This window comes from Lissotriton vulgaris, chromosome 12 (genome assembly GCF_964263255.1).
Source record: "Lissotriton vulgaris chromosome 12, aLisVul1.2, whole genome shotgun sequence".
NCBI classification, from domain to species: Eukaryota; Metazoa; Chordata; class Amphibia; order Caudata; family Salamandridae; genus Lissotriton; species Lissotriton vulgaris.
The window spans coordinates 598,194,838-598,216,235 of record NC_141700.1 but is presented as its reverse complement, the minus strand read 5'-3'; the positions used below and the strand labels follow the sequence as shown (position 1 = coordinate 598,216,235).

General features: G+C 48.6%; 1 protein-coding gene across 3 annotated transcripts in view; it reads right to left on the bottom strand.

Moving 5' to 3' along the window:
* The window catches only part of ANKRD27 (ankyrin repeat domain 27), a 719,886-nt gene that overhangs the window by 61,018 nt on the left and 637,470 nt on the right, over positions 1-21,398 (bottom strand). For all 3 annotated transcript variants that reach the window (XM_086945455.1, XM_086945456.1, XM_086945457.1), the window contains one exon: positions 17,952-18,024. In XM_086945455.1, coding sequence (XP_086801581.1) covers positions 17,952-18,024 — 73 coding nt within the window. The remainder of the gene's footprint in view (positions 1-17,951; positions 18,025-21,398) is intronic.

Here is a 21,398-nt window from a genome sequence, read left to right as displayed (position 1 = left end):
CATTGGCCAGTCTAGCACATCGAGTGTTCCACTATAATGTGTTAAGAAACGCTCTCGATGGCTGTTTCTAAATTTCTATACTGCTTTGTTTAATTGAATGAGTTCACAGATGTCTTATCTATTGGTGAGCCTTTTTGTTTAAAATTATTTTGTGTATTGTATTTTCATAAATTGAGATCCTTGGTGTAGTGAGTCTGCTGCGGCATCTTTACCATATTCTATAGTCTTTATGGCACTCCCTTGACAGGTTACTTGCTAAAGATGGCCGCCCCCGGAGCTTGAAATCTGCCCTAAAAAAATGTTGGTCAGTCTTCTATGACTTTAACGCACTTTAGTTTTGCGGTTTTAGATCGACCACACTGATAGCCATTAACGCACTCCCTTGACAGTGTACGTACTAAAGATGGCCGCCCCCGGAGCCTGAAAGCAGCCCATTATGAAATCTTGGTCCGTCGTCTATAACTTTACCACTCTCTAGTCTCGCGTTTTTAGATCGACCACTCTGATGCCGACACCGGCCTTGTTGTCCTTTTAAATCGAGCCTTTAGAGACTCCTGACCTGACTGGCGACCAGTTTGGGACCCGGCGCGAATCCGTCGTGAGGGTGGACGTTTGAAAGTCTGTGATCTCCTGGAATCACTACTGGTAAATATACTTAATAACACCCGTTCAATAGTCTGGGGATTTGCTTATATCCTTTAGTCCCAGAAGCTTTTTTCTAGATTCCCGGCGGTGCGGGGAGTACATAAGTAATACATATGTACGGGTGGTTTTCCAGTTGTGCCCCCTTTTCTTCAATTGTATGAGACTCGGGGTATTGTGCATATCCTGGAGTTTCCGAAGCCTGCTGTAAACCTACGGCGATATGGAGTGTATATAAGCAATATTAGTGTACGGGTGGCTTTCTCGTGTTGCCTGTTTGTTACTTGTATGAGGCCAGAGGTTCCGGGCTATCTAACCTGCCCCGGACCGTTAATTTGTCTGGATGATAGCCGGCTGATAAAAGCTTAGGCATACCGGCAGGCTCGGTTAGGGAACTATCCAGTTCCCAGCCTTTGGGTGCACATAAAATATGCAGAAAGACCAGGCTCCGAAGCAATCTCATACGCCAAAAAAAAACCCCTTGCGGGACTATTCACAACTTATTGTTTTGTCTACATGGGTTTTTTTAACGAACCTTGCAAATGAGATATCCTATATAATCTTTTCAGATATCCGCAGTGCCTTGTGAATTATTTACCTGACCGTGGAAATCTGCCTCGGAGTTTACCCGGCTGTTGTGGACCGACATTGCCGTGGAATTTTATTGGATAGGACTAAAAAAAATTTACTTTTCCAAGAAAAACGTATCGGTATGTGTCATCTGCCCTATAACTGGCCCTCCTTTTTAACAAACGATATAGTGCCATGGTTGACTTTTGTCCTGTATCTATTTTGCCTTGCTCTCCTTTTGGTCTGATTAGAGATAGAACGGAAGCCCTCCTTATTTGGACTGTACCTGTTGAGGCCTATAGTTTCACCTGAATACGTGTTGCGCCTCTCAACTTCGAGAATGGTATTTGTCTAGCTGTACTTAAGAACATCTTGATGCATGTGGATCTTAATCACCTTGGGATGTAGAAGTGTGATATATTTATTTTTGGGATTTTATTAAATTCCTGTTTGGTGCACATTAATCACTTTGTCTTGTAAGTATTCTCTTTTTAGTTTTCAATCACTGTTTACACTGGGTTTGAAATCTTGGTGCTTTTTGGATTCTGTCTAAATACCTTTATTATGTATATCTGGATGGTTTATTCCTTTTGAAGCACTACTCTAGACATGGAGTGTATTGTTTATTTTCACTATGTTGAAAAACTACCTGACTTATTAAATATGAATCATGCAGTCTCTCCCCTTTAATCAATAATGATTGCTTATTTTGATTGTCCTGAACCTCATATGCTGTCCTGTGAATTTTAAAGTATGTATGTATTTTCTTCACAGACATCCTTCCCCACTATGCCTTTGTATACTCCCACCCTGATGAAGGTGTAGCCCCGGCTGGGGCTATACACCGAAACACGAGTTTGTGTTTTTTACATCTGGGGACCATCTGAACGATCTGGGATTGTGCTCCAACTTTTACCTACAAATCAATCATTGGCTATGATATTTTTGTGGAGTGGTGTGCTGTTTGTGATTAGAGTTGTATGTGTGCTGGTATGAAAGTGCTGGTTGGCATGTGGGCTTCTGTGAGGATGTGATTGAGTTTTTTTATGTATATCCTCTATGTTAGACCTGTCTGCTTCTGGGGATGTTCTAACCATCATTATTTATTTTTGTCCCCCTTAGCCTCTCAGAGTTTCTATTTTTATTTTTATATAACCACCAGGAATTTTTCAGTGCTGTCAGGGGGCTAGGTGTTCCTTGACTATGACGCCATTTTCCCCTCATATTCTGTGAGGCCTAGTTATGCTCCTGGAAAATCTAGGGACACTCAGGAATGAATCTAAAATGGTGTCCACCAACTGCCATAACGGACATTCCAGGGGAACAGGCCCATAGGCTAATATGAGGAAGGTTCCAGAAACATCTAGTGGCTTCCAGAGGTCTCAGGCCACTCTATAAAAGGCCAGTGACCAGCAGCCATTTTGTGCAGTCTCAGGAGTGACCAGTGAGGAGAGAGGCGACGTGTGGAGGAGGATTGCGCACCAGTGGTGACCAGATCGACCTGTAGGCCGGCTGTCGCGTTATTGGGAAGTGCCCCCTTTCAGGCTGACCAAACCCCACTGTCACACCCTCCATAAAGTGTGACCAGAGACTTTGTGACTAGTTTGAAGAGCCCGGGTCGTGTTGTGAGAAGACCCTCGTAAATTGCGACAACGCAATCCCTTTTGTGTGTCTTGTACACCTGCCCTGAAAGCTATGGGCAGATCTGGAGGACATTGAATCAGCGCTGTGCCACCCGGCTGAGGAACGTCAGACCCATCCCATTACCCTCGTGACTGACCCTCATCCCGTGAAGTAAGGCAGTGACGCCGGCGGAGTCTCCTACCTGTGTGGAGCGCCGACAGCACGTCTGTTCCACACGCGAGCGGAGTGTTCAGCTGACCGCCTGTGAGGCGCGTGCGGAGAGCCCAGCTGACCCGCCTGTGGAGGGGAGAAAGTATCCGTCGCGTCAGAGGAGGTGCGCCAAGGCGGAGTCCGGAACCAGGAAGAAGGGCCCAGCGTGACTGAGGAGGCGTGACGAGGCGGAGTTTCACCCTGTGGTGAACCGGAAGGAGGCAGAAGCGCCGCCACGGTCCCGCCCGAGGAGCGACCCGTCAGGCAGAGGAGGCTGCAGCGTCGCCACGGTCCCGCCGGAGGAGCGACCAGTCTGGTAGTAAGCTGTCCCGTTCCCCCACCCCGAAGCCGACTCCACGAAGGTCCCGTCATCTGCGCTGAGGTCAGTCAACTGAGCGCAGGAGTGTCCGGACGGATCGCTGCACAGAACAAGTAAGCAGGGATCAAGGGGAGAGCGGGAGGCGGCAGCGCCGGCTGGCCAGGAGCACGGAGGCGGCCACAGTAAGAGACATAACTGATTAACTGAGGAATTGCCGGGGTTTATGTTACAGGCAACTTGGCTATTGGATATTACAATATATGGGCATTGATAACTCCGATTTTAACAACGAAAGGGGGAGAAGCAGCGAACAGAGGAAATAAAACATTAAGCTCCTGTGCCTGGCAAGTTAGCATCACAAGTTGGGAGAAAGGGGGCCAGTAACAAAAAGGGCCCAGTCGCATCCACTCGTCCAGCTAGTCCTTTGCCTAGCGACAGTTCCCATTAGGAAGGTGTAGCCATAGATTAGATATAGGGCAGCACTATTAACTTGCCTTATCTCTTCTAGCCATCTAGCTGGCTGCCTGATCTGTGAGGAGCACGGTTGGGGGTGGAAATCTAATGAGCTGCTCTGGAATCTGAGAGGAGAGGGGTAATGTACATGCCAAGATTATAAGAAGTTGCGCATTGAACCTGTAATGTGAATTTTCCCTTCTGTAACCATTGATTGAAGAAGTAATGTTGTGGAATTGACAATAACTTATCTCAAGTGAAATGTACCTGTGATTTACCATTGATATAGTGAAAAGTGTATTGAAGTCTGCGTAACATGTGTGAATTTATGCTGAGCCAAATGTAAACAGATTTTTGCATAAGAAACAGAAGGAACATTATTTTTATAAAAGGTACTGGTATTTTTCTAAACTGGTGCAGTGTCTTTTATTTTAGTGGTCAATCATTGAGTTACTGTGAGTGGGCCTTGTAAGCACTTAACCAACGCTCTAGAGTTTAGCTGTTCCTCTACTGAGCCAGGCTACCCTATGTAGTCTAGGATACCCTAGGTCTAACATAATTGGTGGCAGCGGTGGGATAACGGATTTGTGCTTACACTCACTTAGTAGTAATGCAGTGCCTACCACGGGACCACACCTGGAGTTTTCTCCCTGCGGCCCTCCTAATCTGAATTTTGCTTTTTCTAAATTTACTTCTGGTGGTGGGTGGAGGTTGACCCCAGGTCACTTTTTGGATTTCTCCTGTGTAAAAGTTTACTCTCTAAGTGGAAATGGAGGTAAATGTGGAAGAGCTGGAAAACTATACCGTGACCCAACTAAAGGACTGGTGTCAGCAGCAAGGGTGTTTTTTAAGAAAGGCGCCAGGAAAGGCGAGCTGCTGACCAGTATCCGGGCATGGGTGGAGGCTCATTCCGGGGAGGAAATAGATCCAGAGGGGAGTGACAGGGACACAGTCCTTGAGACCGCAACACTGTACCAGGCGGGAGGGGGGAACCTTTTAACAGGTCCTAGGACACCTTCCAGAGTGGGCAGCAGCGTCTCGGAGAGGGGTTTGACCGACGCCGAGCTAGAGGATAGGAGGGAGGAGAGGAGGATGAGATTAGAACTAGCCAGGATGGACATGGAAGGGGAGGACAAGAGGTTGGCACATGAGCGGACCATTAAAGAGATGGATTTACAAGCCCTAAACCTAAGGTCCCCCAAATCTGAGAATGGTGGCAGCGAAACCAAGTTGAACCCTAGAGAACCCAGACCCTACTTACCCAAAGATGTCATGGCTAGCTATGTACCCAGTGATGATATTGCAAAATGGCTAGCCGCCTATGAGGTCTCACTGAGGGCCCATGGGATCTTGGAGGCCCACTGGGGGGGTTGGTATATAAATACATGCCACCTGCTGGCAGGGATACCTTGCTGGCCCTGGAGCAAAGTGAGCAGACCTACTACCCTGCTATGAAGGTGGCGCTGATAAGGAAGTTTGGGTTGACCCCTGAGAAGTATAAGCAAAAGTTCCGGGGTAGCCACAAACTAGGCACGCAGAACTGGGTGGACTTTTTGGATTACGCCAGGAAGGCCCTGGAGGGTTGGGTGAAAGGCAGCGAAGTAGGGGACTATGAGGGTTTATATGACCTCATACTCAAGGAACACCTACTCGAGAAATGTCTTCCCGAGCTACGACAGCATCTGATGGACAGCAAGCTGACCAGCCCCAGGAAGCTTGCTGAGGAGGCGGACATCTGGGTTAGTACCCGGGTGTCAACTAAGGGGACTGGAGGGGATTCCCAGAAGTCTGGACAGGGCGCCCCCCAGAAGAAAGAGGGCGGGGATAATAAGAGGGAGTTCTCAAAAGGTCCACAAAATACCTCGCAAGGAAGGGGCAGAGGATTCATCCCTAAGAGTAACCCCCCTCGCAACCCTAATCCTGGCCAAAGCCAGCAGCCAAGGGTTGTTCATTGTTTTGAGTGTGGTGGTGTGGGACACTATAAAGGAGATGTGAGATGCCCAAAAAGACCACCCCCTCCCACTGGAGGAAAAGCCCCGGGAATAACTAGTGTAGTGCTCGGGGAGGAGATGCCTTTGGGTAACGGAGGGGAGCGGGCGGGTGTCACTTTAGAGTCCCTGGGTGATAAAGAGATGGTGCCAAAGACCCAACTGCCCTCTAATACTACCAAGTATGAGCAGTGGGTCACCATCAACGGCCGTAGAGGGGAGGCTCTGAGAGACACAGGAGCCAGTATGACTATGGTAAGGAGTCAACTGGTGTCTCCAGAGCAGGTCATCCCAGATGTACTCCATCCCGCCGTGATGGCTGACGGCAGATTGGGCCACTATCCGGTGGCCGAGGTTCCCTTTGAGTGGGGAGGGGTTGCAGGTCCACTTCGAGTTGCCGTAAGCCCTGCCGTGCCTGTTGACTGCCTGTTAGGAAATGATATGGAGCACAATGCTTGGAGGAGGGTGGAGTACCAGACTCACTCAGATGCTGGGACCTCCTGACTGGGCCTGTGTCAGCACAAGGTCCACGACTGCCCGAAGGGGGAGTTCACTTACGCTGGAGCCTGGAACAATGGCCCAGCCGGCTGCCAGAGAGGAGAAGGACAGGAGGCCGGAGGACCCTGCCTCGGCATCTCCGCCTCGTGAGACGGACGGGCCACCTGCGGAGGTGGATCTGGAGTCCACAGGGGAAGATGTTGCTTCCCTGGAGAACCTACCCATCCCTACTGAATGGCATGTGGAGGGAGGTCCTTCCAGGGAAGAGTTCTGCAAAGCTCAGAAGGAGTGTCCTACTCTTGAGGGGCTGCGGCAACAGGCCAAAGCCCAGGCAGCAGGGAACATTGTAGGGAGCTACCAGATTTACTGGGAGGATGGACTCCTCTACAGTGAGCCCAAGGCACCCGGACATGGTTCATCCAGGGCCTAGGTGGTCCCTCAATGCTTTAGAGCCTTTCTTTTGGAACTGGCTCATGAGATACCATTGGCAGGACACCTAGGACAGGACAAGACCTTTGCCCGGCTTGTCCCCCACTTCTACTGGCCTCGAATGAAAGTGGCGTCTGACACATATTGTCGGACGTGTGTGTCTTGCCAAGCCAGTGGGAAAACAGGGGTGAAGCTAAAAGCTCCCCTGGAACCACTACCTGTCGTTAGCACCCCCTTTGAGAGGGTGGGCATCCTGGTTTTAGTGGATCATGCCACACGGTACCCAGAGGCAATTCCTCTGAGGACCATCACTGCACCCGCAGTGGCAAGGGCCCTGATGGGGATCTTCACCCGAGTGGGTTTCCCCAAGGAGGTTGTGTCCGACAGGGGGACTAACTTCCTTTCAGCATACATGCGGGCTATGTGGAAGGAGTGCGGTGTTACCTATCGGTTTACCACTCCTTACCACCCACAAACCAATGGTCTTGTGGAAAGGTTTAATAAAACCTTGAAAGGTATGATAAGGAGTCTACCTGAGAGCCTGCGGAGGAAATGGGACGTCCTCCTACCCTGTCTCTTGTTTTCCTACAGGGAAGTGCCACAGAAGGGAGTGGGCTTCAGCCCCTTCGAACTTTTGTACGGGCACCCTGTACGGGGTCCTCTCAGCCTGGTGAAAGACGGATGGGAACAGACTCCCAGGAAGCTTCCCCAGGACGTGGTGAGCTACATGCTGGCCTTCCGGAGCCAAATGGCTAAGTTGTGGAAGCAAGCTTCTGACAACTTGGAGGCCAGCCAAGCAGTTATGAAGGAGTGGTATGACCACAACGCTCACCCAGTGGAACTGGAGCCTGGACAAAAAGTGTGGGTGATGGAACCTGGAGAGCTAAATGCCCTCCAGGACCGTTGGACAGGCCCCTTTGAGGTTTTGGAGAAAAAGGGTAAATCCACCTACTTGGTGGATCTTAAGACCCCGAGGCAGCCCCACAGGGTGCTGCATGCCAATCGCCTCAAGCCACATCATGAGAGGCCCGAGGTTGTCTTAATGATGGTGACCGATGGAGCAGAGGAAGAGGAAAGCGAACCTCTCCCTGATCTTCTCTCGTCCCAAGAAAAGGATGGGTCGGTGGAGGGAGTGATTCTCTCACCATCCCTGACTCCTGAACAGCAGAGAGATTGCCGCCAGATCCTGGAGCAATTTTCTTCTCTGTTCTCCCTTGTCCCGGGTAGGACCCACCTGTGTACCCATGACGTGGACACAGGAGACAGCCCACCGGTGAAGTCTAAGATCTACCGGCTGTCGGACAAGGTGAAGGCCAGCATCAAAAGTGAAGTCGCTAAGATGCTGGAGCTAGGAGTGATTGAACCTTCTAGTAGCCCTTAGTCTAGTCCGGTGGTTTTGGTACCAAAAGCTGCCCCGCCGGGCACCACACCTGAATTGAGATTCTGTGTGGACTACCGAGGCTTAAATTCCGTAACCAAGACTGATGCACATCCCATCCCACGGGCGGATGAACTTATCAACCGGCTGGGAGCTGCCCAATACTTAAGTACCTTTGACCTAACTTCAGGGTACTGGCAGATTTCCCTTACCGAGGGGGCGAAGGAAAGGTCAGCCTTCTCTACACCTCAGGGACACTACCAGTTTCGTGTGATGCCCTTTGGGCTCAAGAACGCCCCTGCCACATTTCAGCGGCTGGTGAACAAGGTCCTTTCTGGTATGGAAGCTTTTTCTGCTGCTTACCTGGACGACATTGCTGTCTTCAGTAGCAGCTGGGAGGACCATTTGCAGCACTTGCAAGCTGTTCTTCATGCCCTGCAACAGGCTGGCTTGACAATCAAGGCCAGCAAGTGTCAGATCGGACAGGGGTCGGTGGTGTACCTAGGCCACTTGGTGGGCAGAGGGACGGTGCAGCCCCTCCAGGCAAAGATTGAGGCTATCATAGCCTGGGAGCCCCCCAAGACTCAAACTGAGGTCCGAGCCTTCCTGGGCCTCACTGGATACTACCGTCGCTTCGTGAAGGGGTATGGCACCATCGTGGCACCCCTCACTGAACTTACTTCCAAGAAACAACCCCGACGGGTAGTCTGGACGGAGGCTTGCCAGCGAGCCTTCATGACCTTGAAACAAGCATTGTGTTCCGCTCCAATACTCAAGGCCCCTGATTTTGCTAGAGAATTCATTGTCCAAACAGATGCGTCAGAACATGGCATTGGGGCAGTGTTATCGCAGCTAAATGATGAGGGCTTGGATCAACCCGTGGTTTTCCTGTCCAGGAGACTACTCCCCAGGGAACGGAGGTGGAGTACCATTGAGCGAGAAGCCTTTGCGGTGGTTTGGGCTCTGAAGAAGCTGCGGCCATACTTGTTTGGCTCGCACTTCCTGGTTCAGACTGACCACCGCCCCCTTCGTTGGCTAATGCAAATGAAGGGGGAGAATCCCAAGTTGTTAAGGTGGTCCATCTCCCTACAGGGAATGGACTTTCGGGTGGAACATCGGCCTGGATCGGACCATGCCAACGCAGACGGTCTATCCAGGTATTTCCGCCTTAGTGATGAGAACTCCCAAGGGATTGGGTAGCTCCCCCCACTTTCAGCTGGGGGGGACGCGTGTTAGACCTATCTGCTTCTGGGGATGTTCTAACCATCATTATTTATTTTTGTCCCCCTTAGCCTCTCAGAGTTTCTATTTTTATTTTTATATAACCACCAGGAATTTTTCAGTGCTGTCAGGGGGCTAGGTGTTCCTTGACTATGACGCCATTTTCCCCTCATATTCTGTGAGGCCTAGTTATGCTCCTGGAAAATCTAGGGACACTCAGGAATCTAAAATGGTGTCCACCAACTGCCATAACGGACATTCCAGGGGAACAGGCCCATAGGCTAATATGAGGAAGGTTCCAGAAACATCTAGTGGCTTCCAGAGGTCTCAGGCCACTCTATAAAAGGCCAGTGACCAGCAGCCATTTTGTGCAGTCTCAGGAGTGACCAGTGAGGAGAGAGGCGACGTGTGGAGGAGGATTGCGCACCAGTGGTGACCAGATCGACCTGTAGGCCGGCTGTCGCGTTATTGGGAAGTGCCCCCTTTCAAGCTGACCAAACCCCACTGTCACACCCTCCATAAAGTGTGACCAGAGACTTTGTGACTAGTTTGAAGAGCCCGGGTCGTGTTGTGAGAAGACCCTCGTAAATTGCGACAACGCAATCCCTTTTGTGTGTCTTGTACACCTGCCCTGAAGGCTATGGGCAGATCTGGAGGACATTGAATCAGCGCTGTGCCACCCGGCTGAGGAACGTCAGACCCATCCCATTACCCTCGTGACTGACCCTCATCCCGTGAAGTAAGGCAGTGACGCCGGCGGAGTCTCCTACCTGTGTGGAGCGCCGACAGCACGTCTGTTCCACACGCGAGCGGAGTGTTCAGCTGACCGCCTGTGAGGCGCGTGCGGAGAGCCCAGCTGACCCGCCTGTGGAGGGGAGAAAGTATCCGTCGCGTCAGAGGAGGTGCGCCAAGGCGGAGTCCGGAACCAGGAAGAAGGGCCCAGCGCGACTGAGGAGGCGTGACGAGGCGGAGTTTCACCCTGTGGTGAACCGGAAGGAGGCAGAAGCGCCGCCACGGTCCCGCCCGAGGAGCGACCCGTCAGGCAGAGGAGGCTGCAGCGTCGCCACGGTCCCGCCGGAGGAGCGACCAGTCTGGTAGTAAGCTGTCCTGTTCCCCCACCCCGAAGCCGACTCCACGAAGGTCCCGTCATCTGCGCTGAGGTCAGTCAACTGAGCGCGGGAGTGTCCGGACGGATCGCTGCACAGAACAAGTAAGCAGGGATCAAGGGGAGAGCGGGAGGCGGCAGCGCCGGCTGGCCAGGAGCACGGAGGCGGCCACAGTAAGAGACATAACTGATTAACTGAGGAATTGCCGGGGTTTATGTTACAGGCAACTTGGCTATTGGATATTACAATATATGGGCATTGATAACTCCGATTTTAACAACGAAAGGGGGAGAAGCAGCGAACAGAGGAAATAAAACATTAAGCTCCTGTGCCTGGCAAGTTAGCATCACAAGTTGGGAGAAAGGGGGCCAGTAACAAAAAGGGCCCAGTCGCATCCACTCGTCCAGCTAGTCCTTTGCCTAGCGACAGTTCCCATTAGGAAGGTGTAGCCATAGATTAGATATAGGGCAGCACTATTAACTTGCCTTATCTCTTCTAGCCATCTAGCTGGCTGCCTGATCTGTGAGGAGCACGGTTGGGGGTGGAAATCTAATGAGCTGCTCTGGAATCTGAGAGGAGAGGGGTAATGTACATGCCAAGATTATAAGAAGTTGCGTATTGAACCTGTAATGTGAATTTTCCCTTCTGTAACCATTGATTGAAGAAGTAATGTTGTGGAATTGACAATAACTTATCTCAAGTGAAATGTACCTGTGATTTACCATTGATATAGTGAAAAGTGTATTGAAGTCTGCGTAACATGTGTGAATTTATGCTGAGCCAAATGTAAACAGATTTTTGCATAAGAAACAGAAGGAACATTATTTTTATAAAAGGTACTGGTATTTTTCTAAACTGGTGCAGTGTCTTTTATTTTAGTGGTCAATCATTGAGTTACTGTGAGTGGGCCTTGTAAGCACTTAACCAACGCTCTAGAGTTTAGCTGTTCCTCTACTGAGCCAGGCTACCCTATGTAGTCTAGGATACCCTAGGTCTAACACTCTATATTAAATAATAATGATCTTTATTTAGTGCAATGATTTATGCTATTATGATGCATTGAAAAAAATTGGTGTTTTATTTAATAAAATCTTTATAACTTTGTAATCATAATGTGAGATTTTTTATGTGGGGTTCAGGTTTCAGTATAAATATATTAGGACCTCCCCGAGGCCTACACCTGAACATTATGGGCAGGTAATTCCCTTTTGCTTGGGTCAGTTGCTGCACCAAGGAATGCTTAGTTCTTTTGTTAATAAATCTGCACACAAATCATATTCCAGAAGATCACATTGTAAGTCTAATTTCTTCAAAAAACGATGGAGAAGCTAATAAAGCGAACAGAGGTCAAGTACAATGTTTGGAGTGTTTGAGTGAATGTAGAAGATTACATAATTTCATGATAGTTAATATGGTTTCTTGGTCCACACAGCAAGCTGCAACATTGTAGAATTAGAACTGATCAAAAGAATATAAAAACTGACCTTTTAAGTAATACATAACACAAGCAGAACTACCTGCCCACTGATGCTTAGTAAACCTTCTTACTTGACTAAGGGGGTATAAAGAATAAGAGCCTGATTTAGATCTCGGTGGAAGGGTTACTCAGTCACAACGGTGAAGGATATCCTGTCCACCGAAATATCAATCCTGTAGTCGATAGGCTCCAAGTGGCATCGTAGTCCGAGCCAGAAGTGACGCCTGCATCACCTATATAGGCACCACCTCGGCGCGTTGACTTCAGTTACTTTTCACGACTTTCCAAGCCAGCAGCGCAAAGCCATGAAATGCAATGACACTGGAGTGTGCAAGCCAGGACCATGAAAGGGATTTCCCCAAACCTTGAAATCTGTCTGCAGAGCAGGGAGGATGGGTGGGTCGGTAAGGAATCTGCACCTAGATATTGTCTCTACCAGCTAATGTGTCACGAAAGGGAAGTTACTTGTTCATCTGATAGAGACATCTCGCTGCACATTCCTTACTTTTGAATAGATACCCAAGCAATACCATCCCTGGTGCGGACAAATTCTAAACCAGAAAGTCCTGAAGGACTGAACTGGTATAATGCCCATCCCTGCCGCCTGGCCTGGCAGTTTGGGCTGGACAGTTCCCATTGGGCGCAGGGTCAAGACTGATTTGCATATGGCTGGGTCCAAACTAGAATAGCATGGTGAGCAAAAAAATTATGGATTTTGGCCCAGATTTCTGTACTGGGGTGAATGTATGACATTGTTTTGCATTCTGTCCTTCAATTGTTCTTTTTGGACCGGACTGTCCGGGCAGTAAGGTTTGGAGAATGAGTGCAGGGACACCCATGTGGCTGCCTGGCAGATGGCCAGGAATGGCACCCCAAGTGCTAACACAGTGGTGACAGCTCCTTTCTTTGCTCCAAAATAACACACGAAGAGTTGGTCGCCCACCTGGAACACACTTGTGTGATCAAGATCGAACAACACTCTTTTTGGTCCAGACGGTGGAGTCCCTTCTCTTCTTTTGAGGGATGCTGAGGAGCGTAGAAAGTGGGCAAGATGACGGATTGGCCCACATGGAATGGTGTTACCACTTTTGGCAAGCAAAGCACCTGTTTATCTGGAAATGTTGGATGATAAAGCGTCCGGCTCACTCACCCTCCGGGCAGATGTTATTGCCACACGAAAGGCTGTTTTGATGGTGAGCAGTTGGAGGGGACAATCATGAAGAGACTTGAAAGGAGCTCCCATTATGAAAGTGAGAACTAAATTAAGATCCCACGGAGGCATAATGAAAAGAGAAGGAGGGAATACCGCTGGAGGGCTCCCCTACTGGATCAGGAAGGCTCACCTCCCTGGCACTTACGCGCTAGTGCGATACAGACATACAGACCCTGGGAGACCTATACCAGGTTGGCGCACTTATCCCATATAACTCCCTAGTGGAGGAGGAGGGGATGCCACCGGGACAATTCCTCACGCACCGCTCACTGCTTATGACCTTGACCGCCACATGGGCAGACATGTCAGCGGAGCCTAGCCAGCACCTCACCATACAATACCCTCATGTTATGGGGCGCAGGAGGCATCTGATCTGCTGGTTTGCGACGTCACTGCGCACACATACAGCGATTACCCTAGAGCCCCTACGACGTAAATGGAAACTAGACCTGGGGAGACAATTACAAGACAGAGTGGGAGAGGGTGCTGAAGTGTCCAGTGCGCACACCCAGGAACATGCGGTTTAGACAAATACAGCTGTTCATCGTGCACAGGGCGTACCTTACACCTAAGGCGATCCACGGGTAATTTCACCGCACGGATGCAGCGTGCCCCAGATGTGCTGAACCTGGAGCTGGGCACATCCACATGCTATGGAGCTGTAACTGTTTACACACATACTGGTGCAATATCAGCGAATCCCTACACGTGAGCACAGGCCGTGACATACCCTTTGACTGGACTACATACCTTCTACATCACTTTCGCGCACACCGGCCACAAAAGTGACATCCCGGTTCCTCGACTTGGGGCTAGTTGTCGCCAAGAGACTTCTCACTAAGAGGTGGAAGGCAGGAGACCAACCTGGTGTACAAGCATGGAGACACTCGTTCTCCGCATGGGTGAGAGCTGAGGGGACTGCCATCCGGCGAGAAGAGACACTAGGACTAAGGAAAGAGCCCATAGCTACTCAGTGGGAGGGACTACTCCAGACACTTCAGCGGGAGGTAGAACCAGGCTCAAGGGGACAAACTGAGGAAGGGGTGACGAGCCGGGTGTGACTGCAGGGGTCACGTACACGAGGTGTCGCGCTGTTTCCTGTACTCGACTGGTTGAATAGACACCTTGGGGGAAGGCAGATGGCGCCAGTGAGGGGGGTGGCATCCAGCCCAGTGTGTTGTGTTGTACTGCGAGGGGACGGAGGGATGGGGGTGTGCGGGGACACTTACACCTACACTGGCATCAGCACTGGTCTATGTTGTGGTTTTTGTGTTTGGTTTTGTTTGCTTTTCACTAGAAGACATCTGTTCAGCAGCCCAAACGGATTCAACTGAGACTTTATATGCCGGACTGAATGGAACATGCGGACACTACAGTGTAACCCCAACGTTCATGAGGTGTGCTGAATACTGAACTCACACTCCTTCCGGTACGGAGGGTGCCCTCCGTACAATTGTCACGTCCCAACCTCATGTACCATTCACAAGTTCCTAACATTGTGAAGTGATCCAATTTATGGTTAGACATAAGTGTATGTTGCCTATCATGTACATGTAAGCCAAAATTAATTAAAAACAGATTTAAACCAAAAAAAAATGAAAAGAGGAGGAAACATAGTTACAAGTCCTTTAAGAAACAAATTTACAATAGAGAACTTAAATAAAGAGGGTTGGGCAGACAGCCGCAAAAATGCAGACAATGCAATTCAAGGCTGTTTAAAGTAAATATCTTCTTCCCCAAGCTAACCAGCCTCTTGAATTCCCTGTCAGGGGGTGGAGAAGGGAATGCACCATGGGATGTAATTGCTTGGACCCCCAAGCTCCCAGGGGTGGGGTGTTGAGTGAGAAAGAACGGGTCCCCAAGTGGCAGTGGGCAATTGTCTTGTTTACAGGAGCCCCTGTGCTGGCCTTGGGCCAGGTTCCCAGTAGGACAATCTTTTAGTGCTTCATTAAAAGGGAGCAGTGGTTCGGAAGCTGAAGCTCCCGGTTGTAGCACTTACATCAAGTTGTTAGTCTTGACTGCCACAGAGGGCAACTCCAGATACAGGACCTCAGCTGCCTTCTTCACCACGATGGAATATGATGCTTCCTCCTCAATATCCACAATAGGAGGAGAAAGCATATCAGTATCTGGGGACGTGTCCAGAACACTGACATCACAGAGTTCCTCACAACAGTCCATATCCTGACCTTCTCACCGGTATTGTAAATGGTTCAATTACCCCCCTCCCATTCTTCCCTCAGGCCTAACTCTTCAGAATAGGGCTCATATTCAGACCTAGGACGCAGAGATCCTGCTGGCACAGACGTCGGTAGACATGGCTCTGGCTCCATGTTGTATGGTATCAGAATAGGGCTGGTGCCGCTTGTGGCTGCCGGGAGCATTGGCGTCTGGGCCCGCACCTGGGAAGATCACACAGGCACGACTGGCGCCGGTCCGATGGGGGCCCATTAGAGCCGAGGCCAGAGCTGCAGCTGCAGGATCAGATGGGACCTCCTTCTGACCCAGCGGGGCCTGAGGCAGGCCGGAGGGGTCACACTGATCAAATACGCAGCGCAAGGCCTTGTAAAATTCTTATACTTGAGATGGGGTTGTTTCAGCTCCTGGAAAAGCTGGGAGGCTCAGAGTCCGGACCGGGAGATTGAGGGTAGGAAAACCGCCGACCAGATTCCGACAGAACTGATACTACACCTTAGTGTCTACACCAGCCGGTACTGATGCTGTGCATCCTTGACACTAATGGGGTTGTTTTTAAATCTACAGGTACCACTTTTTAGGGTGTTGTAAGGGTGGTCACTACCTCACTTCACCTAGTTGTTGACTTCCACCAAAAAGTGAAGGTAGATCCTATTTGGTCCTGAAGAATTGCCAGCTAACAGATAAAAGGGCAAAAAACATGTTGACCTTTTTCACAAGTGCATAAACTTCACATCCTTAGAGTGGAGATATGCGCCCTTCTACTTTTAATTAGGGTGGGGGCCACCTTTCATTAAAATTATTTTGAGTGGACCGCCTTCCTTATTTTAATCATATCCCCATCACCTACACTGACCTAGGGCCCTCACACATACTTCACCCAATTGCATAAGGAATAAAGATCTCCGCCAAGAAGGCCCCATCGCGGGTGCCGATCGGGTATTGCAGCGCCGACCCGATAAGGAGCAGACCCGATGATAAAGCAAGACACCTAGCTGGCTGGGTGTGTGAGGGTCTTTTTCCGCAAGGAGAGGATTCCTCTCCTGACCTTTTAACTCTACACCACTATGTGGAGCCCATGATCACACACAACTACCTGCTTTAGACGTTAGGAACTGCATACCACTATTGTAGAGGCTAAGAGTCTGCTCTGATGATTCTGAAGAACCATGCCTTGAATTTTGATGCTCCTTAGTAGTCTCAGCTGACAGACGAGGGGAATTTGAAGCACACTTCGACTTCTTATGCTTCTTCCCCGAATGTTCCAATGACCTGGAATGGGAGGAAGACGACTCGGGGCTTCTGGAGCGGTCCTGCAACCTCCCTCTCGATCGGGACTGGGATATCCACGACGTTGCCTGCCTGGCCGCTAGCAGCTTCAGGGACCACTCTCTCAAAGCTTTCGGTGCCATGGCTCGGCAGTTCGAGCACAACTTGGAGTCGTGGATGCGCTCGAGACACCACAGACACACATGGTGTGGATCTGTAACTGACATGGCACAATGGCAGGCGCCACATGGTTTAAACCCTGTCTTTTTCGAAGACATCCTTAACAAATCCAGGAGAAAGAATTCCTCAAAAAATAACGTGACAAAACATCAAAATAATTCCTTCAAAAACTGACAGAGGAAGGGAGAGCTCTTTCTCCGGGTCAACACTAATGGGCGCATAAAGAAAAGACAGACGTCAGCGCACAGAGGTGACGCCTATACAGGTGACGGGTTGTCACTTCCAGAGCAGACATTGCTGCTGCCTGGAGCTGATCAACTCCATCTATTGGCGCTTTAGGGTACTGCTCAAGCAAAAATCTTCCGGTTCCAGTCTGAAACCTCGGAAATCAAATAATCTTTACATCACATCCGGCACATTTCCATCCTAAGCGCTACCTTTTCTCATCCTGCTTTTCACTGCCTGCTCTACTTCACTCCATATTTTAATTGGATTCAGAACACAAATATCTAGGAGTATGGTATATATACTTATTTTTTTAAAGATTTTCTTCTGTTGAGTTCTGAGAAACCTACACGAAGGAGGAGATCAATCTGGCGGATGGGATGGCATGGGAGAGGAAGCAGATAAAGTGAGGTAGAGTTGAAGGGAGAGAGATCAGTTGACAGATGATGCTAATGGAGAACGAGGCCCGGCTACTAGAGAGCTTTAAGGTAACTGACAGAGTTTAGGGCATAAAGAGACAAGAGAAGACAACCAGAAAGTAGGTATGTTGTGCGTGCCATTGTTTTCTCTGCTGTTTCAGGTTCTCCATAGGTCCCTTTCAGACAAGAAGCAGTGCCAGCAGTAGAATGAAACTAAGGTACTATAACATGCAGGGAATGTCCAAGCATTTGGGTCGGAACCAGGAAGTGCACCAATAAACAAAAGTGGATTATATGTGCTAAAGTATAATTTTACTTTACTCTTCAGCAGCCATGTTCATTAGCATTTTTGAGTTAAAAAAAAATATAAAACTATCTATATTACCTGTAATAAAGAAAAAACAACTGGATAGTATTTGCATTTCAGTTTAAATAATTAAACTCAAAATCACGGAGATAATTTTGCATTAACACCAGGACATGCAGATTAATCAGTAAGTTAACTAAAGCAATAAAGAAACATCAAATATCCTACCTGATGCACTGTCTGGTCATCAAAATTGGGAATGCTTTTGTCTCTTGTTATCGTTGTCCGCAAACTCTCTGTTCTATACATGAAATAACAATGAAGAATAAGACACAAATACATTGCCTGATGTATAGGTATACATCAATTAATACTCAAAGTTCAATCCTATAACTCCTTGAAAAATAAAATTAGTCTTATTCTTGCATATTCTACCCTGAACACACTGCCCACCGTCACTTTTTAAACAGCTTATCCTATCTTCTAGCATTCGACTGGGGGCATGTACATTTAACACAGCCAGGGGACCATTTTTTGGAAGCTAAATATCTACAAAATGCATGTCCACCTCTAATTACAAACTAATAAAAGGCTCAAACACTTGGCTGGTGAGCAGCCCAGACTACTATAACACTACCTTGCTTCACTCACCCATCCACCACCGTTGAAGGAGTCTTTAACTTTGCCTCATGTGTCAAATTTAGTGTCCCACATAAACATCCTACCTCATCAGAGACCACCAAGTTGGTTGGCTGACTGCTAATCTAAGAGCAGTATGCAATTCTACAACCTATTATTCAGAGCTACCTTTCTTCCAACATTACACATTTGGCCAAAGGAGTGGGCGTACCTCTCATAATTTGCTGTAGCGTAATTACGTGAAATTACAGCAAATTATGCTGAATTATGCAAGGAGCATTACCCTGCATCTAGTGCTATCTTCTTAGTGCAAAATGCACTTGTGTCCAAAATGGACGCGAGGATGCATTTTGCACTAAGAGAATACTGCCAAGTGCAACAGGGCAGAATCAGTCAGATGCCGCTGGTGCTCTGTTCTTGTGATAGGCATTTCCCCCTAAATCACTCCAAATGATACTAGCAGGAAGTAATCTTGTGTTCTATAACCTCATCTATCATACTGTTGTCACCTATCTACGTTTGTGACTGCTAAATACAGGGTTAACAAGCATTGGCAAAGCCAATTGGTCTCGCCTATGCAAGAGCTATTGGCTTTGCCAATGTGTTTTAGCCATGTTGTACACCAGTGTGGCTGCTGTTTAGCATGGCTAAAACTTAGTGACGTAGAGAAGAGTGGTGTGGAGTGTCGTAGAGTGGAATGGTGAAGAGTAGAGTGTCAGAGCGGAGTGACATGGAATGTTGTGTATTGGAGTGGCATGGAATGGAGTCGCGTGGCGTACAGTGGAGTAGAGTGAACTGGTGTAGAGTGCATTGGTATAGATGTAATTTGACAGCGATTAGATTAAGCATTAGCAGAAGACATCTTAGTTCTAGCCATTATCTTGACATTTAGCGGACTCCATTTTGTATTTACGGCAGCCATCTTGTCTGCTACATGCTGCCTCGTGCCGACCATGTGCTTTGTCCTATCTTCCTGTCCACGGCGCTTGAAATCTGCCCGGCAACAAGTTATATTTAGCATCCCTCACTTTTGCGCATGTCAAATAGGGTCCACATCTGTTAGTGATTAGTTCCAGATAGGAATGTGTTTGCCGACCCCCAAAACTGTTAGCTCCTCCCTGATCGATTGTGGCTCTCAATATTACCTTATATGTACATAAACTGTGCTCTTGTGTTTGTACCGCCTTCTTTTGAGCCCATTTGCGGGTATAAATAAACCATGCTTTCTTGGCTCGTGGTGCTACTTCTTGCAATACCGAAGGGTACTATTTGAACCGTAGCACCACCTCATGAGGTGTAATAAATGTTACTTTTTCTATTCCAGTTTCTGTGCCAACTTCTTCCTATTGGTCTGAGGACTTTGTGCAGAGAAGGGCAAACCCCTTGCACTAGCGGGTCTGGCTGAGGCCTGCTACAACATAGAGAGTTGCAGTGTAAAGTGATATATAGAGTGCAGAGGTGTAGGGTGCAGCGCCACAGAATTCATTGTCGTCCAATGCACATTATAGAATGCAATGGCATAGGTTAGAGTGTTGCATAGTAAAGTGCAGTGGCATAAAGTGCAGTTGTGCAGAGTAGAGTGTCAGACCGCAGAGGCGTAGAGTTGTGCAGAGTTTAGTGCTGGAGAGTGCAGTGGCGTACAGTGAAGTGGTGTAGAGTGGATTACTGCAGACTGAAGTGGTGTAGAATGGAGTAATGCACAGTAGAGTTGCGTAGAGTGAAGTGATGCAGAGCAGAGTATAGTGGTGTACAGTTCAGTGGCATAGAGTGCCATGCTGCAGAGTATAGTGACATATAGTGCAGTAGAGTTCTGTAGAGTGAAGTGGCGTTCAGTGGAGTGAGGCAGAGTAGAGTGGAGTGGCAAAGAATGTAGTTCTGCAGAGTATAGTGCCGTAGAGCTTCAGAGGCATACAGTGCAGTGGCGCAGAGTGGAGTAATGCAGAGTACAGAGGCGTGGTGTGCAGTATTGCAGAGTGGAGTGCAGTGTGGCATAGAGTGGTGTCGAGTGCAATGGCATGGGGTTAACAGTCATGTAGAGTGCATTGGCTTAGAGAGCTGCAGAGTATATTGGCGTAGAGTGCAGCAGCATAGATCAGTGGCGTACAATGCAAAGTCATAGAATACAATGGTGTGGATTAGAGTGGTGCATAGTAGATTGCAGTGGCATAGAGTGAAGTGGTATAGAGTGGCACAGAGTGCAGTGGCATAGAGTGCAAGATAGAGTGGTATAGAGTATAGTGGTGGAGAGTGCAGTATTGCAGAGTAGAGTGTCAGAGTTTAGTGGCCGTTATACCTTTCATCCTTAGAGTGGTCTTTTTGCAGTATCTTATTGTTAGCCTTAAGACTCTGAGCACTTTACCACTGCTTATCAGTGCTAAAGTGCATGTGCCTTTCCTCTAAACATGGTAACATTGGTGTAAATACAACTGGCATATTTAGTTTACTTATAAATCCCTTGCAAAGTGGCATACCATATAACCAGGGCCTGTAACTTCAATGCTACTAGTGGGCCTGTAGCATAATTTTTGCCACCAAAACAAGTAGCCTTTCAAACCAGTCTCAAGCCTGCCCCTGCAAGGCACAGGTGTGCAGTTTACTGGCACTTCAACTTGCCATTTAAAAATATTTGCCAAGCCTCAATCTCCCCTTTTATTACGCATAAGTCACCCCGAAGGTAGGCCCTAGGTAGCCCCAAGGGTAGGGTGCTGCGTAAGAAAAAGGTAGGTCATGCACTTTTAAGTTCTGCATGTCCTGGTAGTTACAAAACACTCAAATGTGTTTTTCACTACTGTGAGGCCTACTGTCAGGACCGTGGTGGTGAGTGCTGGTTTGTGTGGGAGTGACAGGAAGGCGAGTAAGCATTTTCAGGCATCAGTTAAATACCCACATTGGAAAAGGCAACATGCTTCAAATAGAAGTCTGTTAACCAGCTTAGTCAAGAACTTGCAAATGGCGAATGAGACAGTCAGAGGATTTGATATGACAGTCCTGGATCAGCGCTCTAGTGTTTCCCAGCGCACGAGAGCCAGAAGATTC